At 35.1% G+C, this 14,710-nt stretch overlaps 1 protein-coding gene across 1 annotated transcript in view; it reads left to right on the top strand.

Annotated features, from left to right (window-relative positions):
* The window catches only part of LOC106875161 (aspartate--tRNA ligase, cytoplasmic), a 43,395-nt gene that overhangs the window by 20,955 nt on the left and 7,730 nt on the right, over nt 1-14,710 (top strand). Inside the window, exons 5-10 of the mRNA XM_014923191.3 lie at nt 574-676; nt 3,203-3,274; nt 5,115-5,283; nt 7,364-7,498; nt 8,811-8,958; nt 9,709-9,777. Coding sequence (XP_014778677.1) covers nt 574-676; nt 3,203-3,274; nt 5,115-5,283; nt 7,364-7,498; nt 8,811-8,958; nt 9,709-9,777 — 696 coding nt within the window. The remainder of the gene's footprint in view (nt 1-573; nt 677-3,202; nt 3,275-5,114; nt 5,284-7,363; nt 7,499-8,810; nt 8,959-9,708; nt 9,778-14,710) is intronic.

Here is a 14,710-nt window from a genome sequence, read left to right as displayed (position 1 = left end):
TTGCATCCCTCTTCAGCTGAGCAATCCTCACCTTGCTGGCTTATGGGTGCTGCTGCCACATCAACACACCTGTGCCAGTGCTGTGTAAAAGCACTCAGTACACTCTGTAAAGTGGTCGGCATTAGGAAGGGCATCCAACTATATAAACCATGCCAAGGCAGACATGGAGCCTGACCAGTTTCTGTTAAACTGTCCAACCCATGCCAGCATGGAGAACGGACATTAAATGAGGATGAGGAATGGAAATGTAGTTACCTTGATTCAGTTGGAAGATCAACTAACACCATCACCACCTGCATTTGTCATATCATTTAATTTTTATGCTCAGTTTTATTAGTGAGTACTTTCTAATATTTCACATCAGTTTCTTCATAAAACTATACTCCTGTACTATGATCAACATCTTTTCTCTGTGAAACCTAATTTCTTATTGATTGACCGTTTTGTTGTTAAAGAATATTTTCAAAACAAAGCCGAATTTAAATTATATCATCTCAATAATTTCATAGTTTAGTTTTAAATAATCTGATAAATTACCTGCTTTTTTTCTTTTTTTCTTTCTTCTAACATCAGCATAAATAAGGAATCTATTATTGACATTGAAGCATATGTCCGGACTGTCCCTAGTAAAATTGAATCATGCTCTCAACAAGACATAGAACTTCATACCATCCAGGTTTGTTTTTAAATTTATTCCTTAGATTCTTTGTTATTAGCTTTTCTGAGAAATCAATAAAGGCTTCTTCATTAACGTGATGTTTTTCTTTTCATAAGCAGGAGCCCAATTTCAAAGAGGAAGTGGAGAATATTCAATTGAGTTGTATCTTATAGACATCTCTTGACTTGCCTGCTATGACAATATCACTGAAGTTATTTCTTTATCTATGTATTTATCTGCTTTGTCTGTGTGTGTATATATATATATATATAGTGAAGGTACATTGCTTAGTAGTTAGGGTATATGGCTCACAATTGTAAAGTCGAGAGTTCAATTCCTGGCATCATGTTGTGTCCTTCAACAAGATACCTTATTCCATGTTGCTCCAGTTCACTCAGCTGGCAAAAATGAGTTGTATATGTAATTCAAAAGAGCCAACCTTGTTACATTCTATGTCTTACTAAAACTTCTTGAGAACCACATTAAGGGTACATGTTTGTGGAGTGATCAGCCATTTACTCATTAATTTCATCAGCAGGCTCTTCTGTTGATCAGATCAGCTGGAACCTTTGTCATCATAACCGACGGAGTTCCAGTTATATATATATATATATATATATGTATATGATAAACTCAAGCATGTTGCTGGGCAACACCTTCAACGGTTTTAATCAATTACGTCAACCTTAGTGCTTAAACGGTTACTCGTTCTTTACTTATTGGATATCCTGAGTTATGTCCCTGTAATGAGAACTACTTCCCTTCTCTGAACTTCACTCTGTTCTCATAAAGCAATTAAATTAAAACTGCAGTAGAAGATATCCAAAGTACTTTGCTGTGGAATCAGATCTTGAACTATATGGTTGTGAAGTTAACTTCTTAACCACAAAGACATTTCTGTACCCATATTGTTTTGTTTTTTTTTGTATTTATTTTTTTGCTGGTCACACTCATTGAACTGTGGTCATACTGGGGCATCACTTTCATTTTATTTTTAGCCTATCATTTCAACCCCAGCACATATTTCAGTCTTTTGCTTAAATGCATTTGTTTGTGGTGTTGAACTGTTTCCTTTCATGTCAAAATGGTAACTCAACCATTTGATCACACACACACACACAATCATTTGGTTCGGATCTTACTGATTGTGGACATTAGCTTGGAAGCCTCCAGCATGTTATTGGCTAAGAATACTAATAAATTAATTTTCCTATTATCCAATCACAAGATTGATTAACATAATTGCAAATATCTAATGATGTGCTGGTGGCACATAAAAGCACCCACTACACTCTCGGAGTGGTTTGGCGTTAGGAAGGGCATCCAGCTGTAGAAACTCTGCCAAATCAGATTGGAGCCTGGTGTAGCCATCTGGTTCACCAGTCCTCAGTCAAATCGTCCAACCCATGCTAGCATGGAAAGCGGACATTAAATGATGATGATGATGATCTGGTATTTTGCTACTCCAATCCCTGTAGCAACATTAACTATATGTTATGCAGTGAAGACTAACAATTCAATACATGCTACAAATGTTTCAATCACATGGCAAGTTACAATCAGTGTATTACATAAGCCAAAACCATCAGAGGTGATTAAAGTGTAGTTCTCCTAAAAGTATTCTTGAGATTGAATTTCTTTACAGTTCTCTCTTCTGATGGTTCCAAAATGCCCAAAGAAATAGCTGGTAATTTTGGTTTCTGTAATATACTAATTCCAAAATAAATTGACATGCTTTTGAAACATTTGTAGCATGTTTTGAACTGTCATTGTCCATCTGTCTTCATTTCTTATATGTATAAAGGCATGGTTGTGTTAAGAAGTTCACCTCCCATCCACATGGTTTTGTTTCACTTCTATTACATGGCACCTGTAGTCACAGGCTGACCTGAGCCTCAGGTGTGAATTTGACAAATGGAAACTAAAAGAAGCCCATCATATATATGTGTGTGTGTGTGTTTGTTTACATTTAGGCTTTATGAAAGTTTGAAAGTTCCTGCAAGTGGTGGTGGTGCTGTCACTTCCTCTGTCAACAAATTTTCTGCTCTCTCTGTGGGAAATATGCAATAAAATATCCCTTACTTGCATAAGAGATAGAGTTTAGCAACAACAAAAGCATCCAACTATAAAACAGTACCTCAATAATATATTCATCTAACCCATACTGACCTGAAAAAACGTGAATGTAAAATGAAAGATCAACTATACATATAACTGACAGGCTTTTCCACAGTTTCTAACTTCCAGAAGTCATTAATCAACTACAGTGGAAAATGTTTAACCAAAATATCTTTCAGTGAAACTGAACTTGGAGCCACATGGTTGTAAAATGGACTTCTAAACATCACGGTTCTTATTGTGCCTAAGTCTATATTATTTATTTATTTGTACATATATTTCCTATATTTTTCCAATTATGTTTTATTTCATTCTGTTTATCTTATCAGTTCTTATATTTTTATTTACAAACAAATTTTTTATGCTCTTCTTGTTTATAAACTAATTTTGTAATTGGATTGCCTTATTTTGCATAATCTCATACAGATTTGGGTTGTTAGTTCAGCTGCACCACAGCTACCAGTATTGGTTGAAGATGCTGCTCGTCCCGAAACAGACGTAAGTAATAACCAGATGATCAGTCAATAGCATGAAAGCCATATTCCTGTTGTAATACAAAAGTTTATTTAGATGACAGTTTACTTGGAGGAATTGAAAGGGTGCATTTTTAGAGTAGCAAATGCAGAATTTATTTGTAGAAAAGACAGAACATAATTTTTTTTTTTTTTTTTTTAAGACAAACTCATGAAATGTATAGAACCTACTTGTTAAGAGGAAATAATTTGATAATCTTCAAAGGAGATAAAACTACTTTGTAAAAGATATTTGTCTTATAAGAGGAGTAGAGAGCACAGGGTTTGTATTTCTAGCATAAAAATGCAGGAGTTATTTTTTAAAAATAAAAATAAAGAAAAGGTCTTTAGAGATGGCTGAATGTATTTTTAGTGTGGAACAGATGGATTATTTCCATTCTGCTTTATATTTTGCATTTTGTCCTCAAGTAAGCATCTGTCATGTATATCCTGGTTTTAGAACAAGTTCACTATATCCCTGTGTGTCATCATAAGAGGTGACTGATAGGAATGATGACAAAAAGGGCATCTCGCCATAAAATACTATCTCAGAAAAAATGTCCAAGTCATACCATGGAAAAGTAGACATAAAGTGATGATAATTATTTTTTTTTTACTCCATCCCACTGCATGGCACATTGGGCAAGTGTCTTCTAGTAGGCCTCAAGCTGACTAATGCCTTATGAGTGGAATCGATTGACAGAAACAACATAGAAGCCTCTCATATATATATGTGTATGTGTGTGTGTATGTGTACAAATGTTTATTACTACATATCTTCACATTTGACATAAGTGACGGTGATGTTAGGTTTACCTCCCTTGTAAACAATACATTCTGAACTAGAGTTTCATTGGTTTTGAAGTGTTAAAACAAGTAGAATAGAAATAGCTTACTTGGAAAACAAACAAGTGTTGGTGACAGGAAAAGCTTCAGGCTGTAGAATACTGTCTCAATAAAATTTGTCCAACCCATATCAGTATGGAATGAACAGATATAAAAATGGTGGTGATGGCAACAGCAATGGTTGTGATGACAACAACGACAAGCTATTAGAAATTGGAACCTTTATTTTCAAACTAAGACTGTATGGACCAGTGGATAAGAATGATATTAGCTTTAACTTAAAAATAAAGATTCTTAATATGAATCAACTGTGATACAATGAATACATTCAGGAATAAGACACATGGTGAGCATTGTCAAGACATGAACCCTTTGGCATTCAGGTTGCTCTGTCAATGAAATGCTTGTTTATTTACATTATTTTGAATTAATCATGAATATCTCATAGCTTCAAGATTTCCATGATGGAATTGTTTATATTTAGAGTGACATTGTAGAGTAGATGTGAGAGGCTGGAACTGGCTGGTTTGAATGTGAAACAGATAGAATATTTTGGTCAGATATGGTCAGTTTAAATGCTAAAAGGTTAAACTAATTGAAGCATAGTGTAGTTGTAAATATTGAAATGTTTCTTCCTTAAAGGTAAGATTGATTAATTGTAAATTACAATCATATTAGCTTTCAACTACATGTGATTTGTTGATGACTTTAAACTTGCCTGTCAATAGGGGCAGCTTTGTCTTGTCAGCTCACATGATAAAATGAGTCTCACCACCACAGATGTGTGAAGTATCAAATATATTTGCACTTGGTGAAAGCTAACAACTATTTGCAGTTATTATTAACAAACTAATATATAAATACCAGTCACATTAAATGATGATGTCTTATGCTACTCTATCTTCAACAACTATGTCAGCCTATATAGCACAATCTTTGTTTTATATATTTTATTGTGTCCAACTTTTTTTTATTGATAGGAGTTTGCCAAAGTAAACCAGGATACAAGACTAGATAACCGGGTAATAGATTTGAGGACATGCACAAGTCAAGCCATCTTTAAATTACAAGCTGGCCTCTGTGCTCTCTTTCGTGACTTCTTAACAAAGAATGGATTTGTAGAAATACACACTCCAAAGATCATTTCTGGTACAAAATATTTTCTTCTTTTTATTTGCTTATTTATTGTTTTCATTCTTAGGTTTTGCATGACATTTCATTCTCTTGCCATTTGTATCTACGGAAATTTTAATGTCAAAAACTGCAGAGCAGTTGTTAAGCTTCTTCTGGAGTAAAACAGAAAAAAATATGATGTCTTCTTTGGAAATGGATTTATGAATCTCATCATTTGACCTTCTCTGCAAAGAGGTAACTTCTTTGTGGTCACTTGATTTGCTAGAAACAGTAGCCAAATCTTCAAATCACATCCTACCATCTAAGAAAAAAAAGTAAAAATACATTGGATGTTGTAGTTCTAGATATATGATATTTGACAAAAAATCCTGATGAGATGGTCATGGTTGAAAATTTCATCATGTGTCTTTAGGATCAGAGCTGACCTGGTGTTAAATAAACCACAACTGTTATAAAATACACACTAGAATACATATATGTGTGGAAAGTCTATGTACAAGACCTATTAGAAAGAGTATGTATTTCAGTTGCTACATTGGTATGGGACTTGGAGAGTCAAGGATGGGGCTATCTGCTGAGTCCTTCCCAGAAAAAAAAAGACAGCCCCCATGAATTTTGAGACAATCTACCCACCCCCCACCCCACCCCACCCACCACCACCACCACTCCCAGGGCTTGAAAATAGTGTTGTTCCACCTTCTTGGCGAATGTCTCTCAGTCGACCTATTTACATGTTAGCGTTGCATTGTATGTATCATTTCCTCATGTGTTAATTTTACAACCTGGTTTCAATTCCAGTTTGAAACCATTTCATTTTATGTCTGTTTCTCCATGCCAGCTTGAGTTAGGTGAAAACATGTTATTTGAGACATTGTTTCATACCCAGGTGCCTTTCCTACTGCTAACCTTTGACTGTTCTTCAAGTAAAGGATTTCTTTATTCTGCATCTCTTTAACCTTTTTGATACCAACCCACCTGAAACTGCTGATGCTTCTATGTTACAAATTCTGTTTTAAAATAATCTAAATTAAAACTTTCCATAAAAATTTCATGTAAATTATATTCTAAACATCAGCTTAATAATGACAAAGTTATTTTACTAAATTCTTCACTATTTTCCAAATTAATTAAAACAAAGTCAGTGGATGCTGACAGGAGTAAGGTAACAAATGAGTTAAAAGAGCTGAACTCAATAAATCATCAGCTAGATAATTTGTTCACAGGGAATGTCAACAAAGTTCACCATTTGCAGCTCATTTGTAACATTTTTGTGCACAGCTCAGAAACTTAGCATTTGCCAAAACACATATGCACACATAATACACAAGGCACACACACTCTGAGTTTTGTAGTTTTCACCTACCAAATTCACTCACAAGGTATTGATCAGTCTGTGGCTACAATAAAAGGTAGTTGCCCATGATGCTGCATAGTAGCATTGAACCTAAATCTACAAGGTTTAGAAGTGAGCTTCCAGACCATGTAACCATACCTTATTGATTTTATTAATCCCTGAAATTTTGTTAGTACCTCTTCTCAGGCTTTTTTCTTTTTTACACAAGTTCTGTCTAATCATAGTCATCCTCCTATGATTATTGGCATTATTTTGCTCTTTATAACCATTTTCATGGTCTAATTCTGAATTAATTGTATAACCACATTAATAAACATGTATTGTCTTGTTTCATTTTGACAATGTAATGGCTCTGCTCTTTACTTTCCTTACCTGCTTACATGGAGAATGTTCACAGATATCTACATTCTACTAGATTGATATTGATACTATATTTAACTGCTCTCTGTATTCTTTGTGCCAATTTATCGCTGTCCTATCCTACTAATGGATGTATTATATAAGAAATCACTGGAATTGATAAAGCATCCAACTAATATTTAGATGTCCTCTTTTATGTTCTAATCAACTTAAGCCTTTCACCCCTTTATGGGATCAGTAAGACAAGTACCAGTGGTATAATGGGTTCAATCTAAATGACTACCCACTTCACCTACTGCAAGTTAAGTCTTCTGCCTTAACAAGGAATTGCTGTTGCTACTGTTATTGTTACGTTTTTGTTTATTTCACAATTCTCTATAGCTGCGTCTGAAGGTGGTGCCAATGTATTTGAAGTAACTTATTTCAAGACTTCAGCTTATCTTGCTCAATCACCACAACTCTACAAGCAAATGGCTATCTGCTCTGATTTTGACAAAGTATTTACAGTTGGATCAGGTAAGTTTCATTGCATACATAAATAACAAACATTTTGTTTTCTTTCTTCATTCTGCAAATGAAAACCAAAATATCTATTATCTTGTGAATTCATTGTTTTTTAGTTATATATATATATATATATATATATATATATATATATATATATATATATATATATATATATATAGGGTATGGTGAATATATTGTCATCTAAATTACTCAAAAATGAAAATCTCATTTTAACAGCTATATTTACCAAAATTACAAGACATAGAGTCTTCCAGAAGTCACCCTCTTGACATAGGGCAGCACTACCTCCTCCAAGTACTTGATGTAGGCCTCCGTATTGAGTCTGAGGCCGTGTGGGAAGATGAATGGAGGCATAATATTGCCATCACTAGTGATCACTCCAAGCACCATGATGTTGACTGGATGTACTGTTTCAGTACATGCACTGTCCTCAGATTGACACCCAGTCACCCTGAAATGTTCATATTGGAGCCTCTGGCATGAATGCCAAGCAGTACAGCATGTCGTTTCCAAATTTCTGGCTGAGTGAATCGCATCATGGCACTGTTTTTCTCACAGACAGTGCTCAACTGGCCCTACTATACTGCATAGTCAACAAAATCAAAAACAAACAATGCGCATGCACAAAATTAAAAAATATAAAATGACGACAATTTACCCATTACAGTTCTATCTTTAAGAGATGAGGAATTATGTACATTGTTTACTACAATTGACGGATATTTGTCCTCATCTTGTTTGTTGTTAACACGTTTCGGCTGATATACCCTCTAGCCTTCATCAGGTGTCTTGGGGGGAAATTTCAAACCTGGGTTCTCATTCCTAAGGTATTTTTTGATTTTATTATTATTATTCAGGTCACTGCCTGGAATCGAACTCAGAATCTTGGGGTTAGTAGCCCGCGCTCTTAACCACTACGCCATATGCCTGTGGGCATATGAAATTTACCCATTGCACTCTATATGTGTATATATATATGATGATAATGTCTGAAAGTGGCAGCCACCCCCTGTTACCAAATAGTGTGTCGATAATGGAAAAGATATAAATTATTGTGTTCCTCATATTTTACTTGCATTCAATGTAGCAGGTGTAGGAAACATGATGTTTATAACTATCTCCTTTTCATCAACAAGCTTAACTCTATAATAAAAATTTTCCTCCTTCTTCCCTTTTGTTTTCATGAAATTTAAGATGCAAAATTATTTCTTTATAGTAATTTCTCTTTTTTGTGTATGTTTTTCTACCTGTAAACCAGTTTTGTGTATGTATATATATATATATATATATTATTAATTAGTATTCCGGGCTGAAGATTCCAATACTCATCGGCATCTCACAGAGTTTGTGGGTCTGGATTTGGAAATGGCTTTCAAGTATCACTACCATGAGGTTGTTGATCAAATTGGTGATTTGTTTGTGGCGATTTTCAAAGGCCTTCGTGACAAGTAAGTTTGCTTGAACTGTGGTTGATGTTTAAAGATTTGAGGGTCAATAAAAACTGAATAAACTGTCGAGGATTCCAGCATGTTGAATATACAGCCAACACATTCTAAATCTGATACATAGGGGCAAATATGGATATGTAGATAGGGACTTTGCACGAACAGGTATGCACATGCCTGTGTATCAGGGTGAATGTTTACTTCTGCACTTTGCATGAAATTTAATTGAAAAACATGTTAGTTAATATTTTCTAGTTCTTTACCTTCAAAAAGAAATGGAATACAAAGAATCCCCCTACTTGGAAAACAGATAAGGATTAGCAACAAGAAGGGCATCTGGCTGTAAACCAATACCTCTGTAATATGTATTCATCCAAGCCATTGGTACCATGGGAAAATGGACATAATACAAACAATTTAAATGCATAGAACAAACATAATTTAATGTTACATCATTATATTGTTGGACTTATATTAATACATGAAGCACAGGCATGGTAGTGTAGTTGAGAAGATTGCTTTGCAACCATGGAACTGCAGGTTCAATCTCTCTGCATGGCATCATGCATAAGTGACTATTATAGACTAACCAATGCCATCTGAGTGAAAATTGTGAGATGGAAACAGTATGGAAAACTGTTGAACTATTCATTTCTCAGGAATACGTATAATGATAATTTCTTGGATTAAAAGTTCACTAATATTTTGCCAGATCTCTGTAACAGCTTTTTTTTTTTCAAACTTACTTTTCAGTTTTGCTGAAGAAATTGCAACTGTTCACAAACAATTTCCTGCTGAACCTTTCAAATTTTTGGAGCCAAGGTAAAAATTATCCTTTCATACACACATTACTCGCAAAAATATTAAAACTGGTTGCTAAATGGCTAGCAAGCATGGTTTGCCATGTGTAGGGTGATGGTGGGAAAAGTTTTTTTGTAGTTATTGTTTTTTCTCTAGGATACACTGGTAATGTTACTGAGTTGTTGACGATGTAATGCTTGATATGAATGTCAGTGTTGTTATTGTTTAACTCCAGTTCAGCTATCATAGAACAGACCTATAAGCAAAGTCATTCCAGCTTTGACCATCCCATTGTTTTTTTCCTGGGCACAGTGTATCCAAGACAATAGAATCCCATATCCAGAAGCACAGGCATTGTCTGTGTAGTAAGAAGTTTGCTTCTTAACCACATGGTCTCAACTTCAGTCTTGCTGCATGGCACCTTGAGCAAGTGCCTTCTGCTATAATCCCAGGCTGACCAAAGCCTTGTGAGTGGATTTGAGAGGTGGAAACTGAAAAAAAGTCCATTGTATGTGTGTGTGTGTATTGTATGTATGTTACTGTCTCCTTGTCTTGACATCATGTTATAATTGTAAATGTATGTCTCTGTCATGCAAATGGTGTCCTTTGTTTCCAATATTCTGAGAAAACATGTCTAGCCATTTCCCATGGCCAGACATACCTTACTTGGAAACAGATGAGGATTGATAACAAGCAGGGCATCTGGCTGTAGAAAATCCACCTTAACAAATTCCATCTGACCAATGCAAGCATGGGAAAGTTAAATAATGGTGATGGTAACATCACCATCATTCTTTTCACAGATGTGTTTCATTCTTGCAGAGTCAATATGTTCCAGTGTAGGTTGGTGACTCGACAGAGCTGTTAATGAATGGAGCATAATGCCTAGCAGTGTCTATTCTGGCTCTTTGCTTTTTGACAGAAATATCTGTGATGACATTGATGCTAAACTGTATTGTCTAAGTCAGCAACATTTCTTTTGAATATGCACCCATGGCGTAGAGAGGAGAGACTTAAATGAATGGGCAGCTACTACTCTTCCTAAAATATTCTTGCCAAGGCTTGCACTTGTATGTGCAGCTATAGGATCAGTCCTGACCAACAGAGACCCCTTTGCCATTCTTTTTGCAGGATGTGATCTGAAGGAAATTTGGCTGCTATTTCTGACAGGTTGAACAACGAGATAACTAGATGTGTGACTTGAAGCCATGAAAGTATCTTCAATCCTAACAGCTACTATCCCAGCATTTCATCCATCTGTGGGCAAATTTAAAACTTCACATCAACCTATTGAATCAATTATAACTGTTTGTCAACTTGCATTTGGTATCCAAAATAAAGCATCTTTGAAATACCACGTCATTGAATATTAAATCTATGGTTGGTGTTCATCTTCATTTTCATGCATAAGAAGGCATTATTATAATTTTTGTGAAATCTGTCCATCCATAACATAAGTTCCAGTTTGATTTGCAGCTTCCCTCTTCTCTCCCTCTGTGTAAATCTATACAAACACACCTGTATTTCTCAATGTTATCGCTAAAGACATTGGAACAAAAATATGAATCTCTATTCTGTCTACATCTCTCACTCCCGTTCCCTATCTCTATTTTTAATGACTCACGTATACAAGTACATACAGGTATATGCCAGTACCGCCTGACTGGCATTCGTGCCGGTGGCACGTAAAAGCACCCACTACACTCTCTGAGTGGTTGGCGTTAGGAAGGGCATCCAGCTGTAGAAACTCTGCCAGATCAGATTGGAAGCTGGTGTTGCCATCCAGTTTCACTAGTCTTCAGTCAAATCGTCCAACCCATGCTAGCATGGAAAGCGGACGTTAAACGATGATGATGATGATGATGATACAAACATGACAACAGTATTATCTATCTGTGTGTATGTGTCTATGTACATACACTCATTTCTGAACATGATCGTTAAAAACATTTTGCTAACTTAAAACACAACTATTGAAAATAAAAAAATTTCTTATTTTTGAAAGTGTTAGCATTATAATTTAATTAAAATGTTTTTAGCAATCTTGTTAAGAAATTTAGGTATATTTATCTGTGTACAGACATTCATATATACTGAGAGGCAGAAAGACATAATACTGTCGTTGTGTAAGAATGTATCCTTGTTCACATGTATATGCATGCATCATTATATGCAGAAAGACAAAGGAGAAAGACAGGAGAATGATGTCATATTTCATCTTCCAATATTGCAATAGGCTATTTCTTTTAAAAGTTCTATCTGCCTGCTTATCTACCTACTTACCTATCTATCACTATTTTTACCTTCAACTCTCACCCAATACACAAGTAACCTAGACAACTCACAGGCAGTGTCCTCATCATTTTCATTCATTTAATCATTTCAGAAAAATAGTTGAATGATTATTTTCTTAGTCGTTTTTGTATTTGTCAGTTGCTTCATAAACTAAATTCACTCTTTAGAGACAATACATCAGAAGATCGTAATGTCCTCTATGAACGTAGATGATGTTAAAAAATTATATGTATTTTGATTTATTAAATGTTTCTTTTTTTTTAATATTGTTTTACCTTTTTCTTTTTTCTTTCTGGCATATATACCTATATTTCAATAAAGCAGATTATTACTTATTCTAGGTTTAAAACTACAGGTCGTGCATTTGTAAAAATAAAAATTATTGTTTATGAAATCACATATCTCTACTGCTTTAATAAAAAAAATAAAAATAAAAACTAAGCTTTATAGAATTAGTTACATTAGTGTTAATGCTCTGACTGCAACTTCCTTTCATCCTCTTACTAAAATCAATAACTTACCATTCTATGAACAGCAATATATAAGAGAATATGAGAGATAATACAATTCTGTCGTTAACATGGAAGTACTCTGTCACATGATTTGCTTCTCATCCAATCAGTATCTTCTAAATAGTGGAGTTTGCATATTAAAAAAAATTTTTTTAAGAACAGTCTTTATATATTCTTAAAGACAAAATTGATTTTGATATTTAAAATACAAATGTAGAAGTATTAAGAAATGTGTAAATAAGTCTTTATTAGCAATGTTTCTCAAAGCAAATTCAACCATAAATAATAGATTATGATAAATACCTATGCCAGCATGGAAAACCAACATTAGCTGATGATAATGACTTTGGGTAAAAAAAAAAAAAAGAAAAACCTTATGTTTATGAATTTGTTTTGCAAGATTCCTGATGTGAACTTGTGTGTTGAAACAGATATTGCTATACTTCAGAATGATCATTTTTTTTTCTTGCCAAATAAACACACACACACTATATATTCATGTTTCGCTCATTTATTATTGTTCTTATTTTGTCTTATGTTCATTATCTGGAAATCTTTTGCCACACATCTGTGACCTCTTCAGCAACTCTTCCATCCATGTGTATCCTCCTGTTCTGTTTAGTCAATTCTGTCTTTATATGATGTGTATCCTTATCTGTGTTCTGCTTTAGAGAAGATGCATGGTTTAACTCGCACAGGTAGATTTCTGCTCTCCCCACCACCATTCAAAGTGTTTTTAACCTAAAGTATTTGTTTCATATTTTTTATTTGTTTTTCCATCCAAGCATGAATTAGGCAGGTATATTATCAAAACAGTGTTTACAGCCAGTTAGTCTTCCTGTCACTAACCATTACCTGCTTTCTTCAAGCAACTGATCTTTTTATTCAACGAGCGAGATGAGCGTGGCCGTTGCCAGTACCGCCTGTCTGGCCTTCGTGCGGGTGACACGTAAAAGCACCCACTACACTCTCTGAGTGGTTGGCGTTAGGAAGGGCATCCGGCTGTGGAAACACTGCCAAATCAGATTGGAGCCTGGTGTAGCCATCTGGTTTCACCAGTCCTCAGTCAAATCGTCCAACCCATGCTAGCATGGAAAGCGGACGTTAAACGATGATGATGATGACACCTTCAAAGGTGCAAAATCAACAGATGATTCCTTGGCAAGGGAAATAACAGCAGCACCAATGCTTCCAGTGAAGTGGATTTTGCAGAAGCACAAATGTCAATGAATGTGCACACAAACATGATGGGCCTTTTTTGTTTTGGCTTCTATCTGTCAGATTCGCTCACAAGACCTTGGTTGGCTTAGGGCTATTGTAATAAACACTTGTCCAAGGTGTTGTGCAGTGGAACTGAACCTGAAATCATGTGGTTAGGAAGAAGAAATTCTCAACGCTACGACCATGCTCATAACCTATTATTCACAGCTGAATTTGCTTCAAGATATTTACTCTTTTACTTGTTTCAGTCATTTGACTGCAGCCATGCTGGAGCACCGCCTTTAGTCGAGTAAATCGACCCCAGGACTTATTCTTTGTACGCCTAGTACTTAATCTATCGGTCTCTTTTGCCAAACCGCTAAGTTACGGGGACATAAATACACCAGCATTGGTTGTCAATCGATGTTGGGGGAGACAAACACAGACACACAAACATATACACACACATAAATATACATATATATGACGGGCTTCTTTCAGTTTCTGTCTACCAAATCCACTCACAAGGCTTTGGTCGGCCCGAGGCTATAGTAGAAAACACTTGCCCAAGGTGTCACGCAGTCGGACTGAACCCAGAACCATGTGGTTGGTAAGCAAGCTACTTACCACACAGCCACTCCTGCGCCTATTGTTCATAAAAAATTTACCTTCTGCTCTCACCCAATACACAAGTAGCCGAGACAACTCACAGGCACTGTCCTCATCATTTTCATTCATTTAATCATTTCAGAAAAATGATTATTTTCTTAGTCATTTTTTGTATTTGTCAATTGCTTCATGAACTAAATTCACTCTTTAGAGATAATACATCAAAAGATAGCAATATGCTTTAAGAAAGTAGATGATGTTAAAAAATTATGTTATTTTGGTCTATTAAATGTTTCTTTTCTTTTGATATTGTTTTACCTTTTTCTTCTTTCTTTCTG

The sequence above is a fragment of the Octopus bimaculoides genome, chromosome 3 (genome assembly GCF_046866305.1).
Source record: "Octopus bimaculoides isolate indiv1 chromosome 3, ASM4686630v1, whole genome shotgun sequence".
In the NCBI taxonomy this organism is placed as follows: Eukaryota; Metazoa; Mollusca; class Cephalopoda; order Octopoda; family Octopodidae; genus Octopus; species Octopus bimaculoides.
Note: the sequence above shows the minus strand (reverse complement) of the source record. Positions and strands in the feature narration are given on the sequence as shown.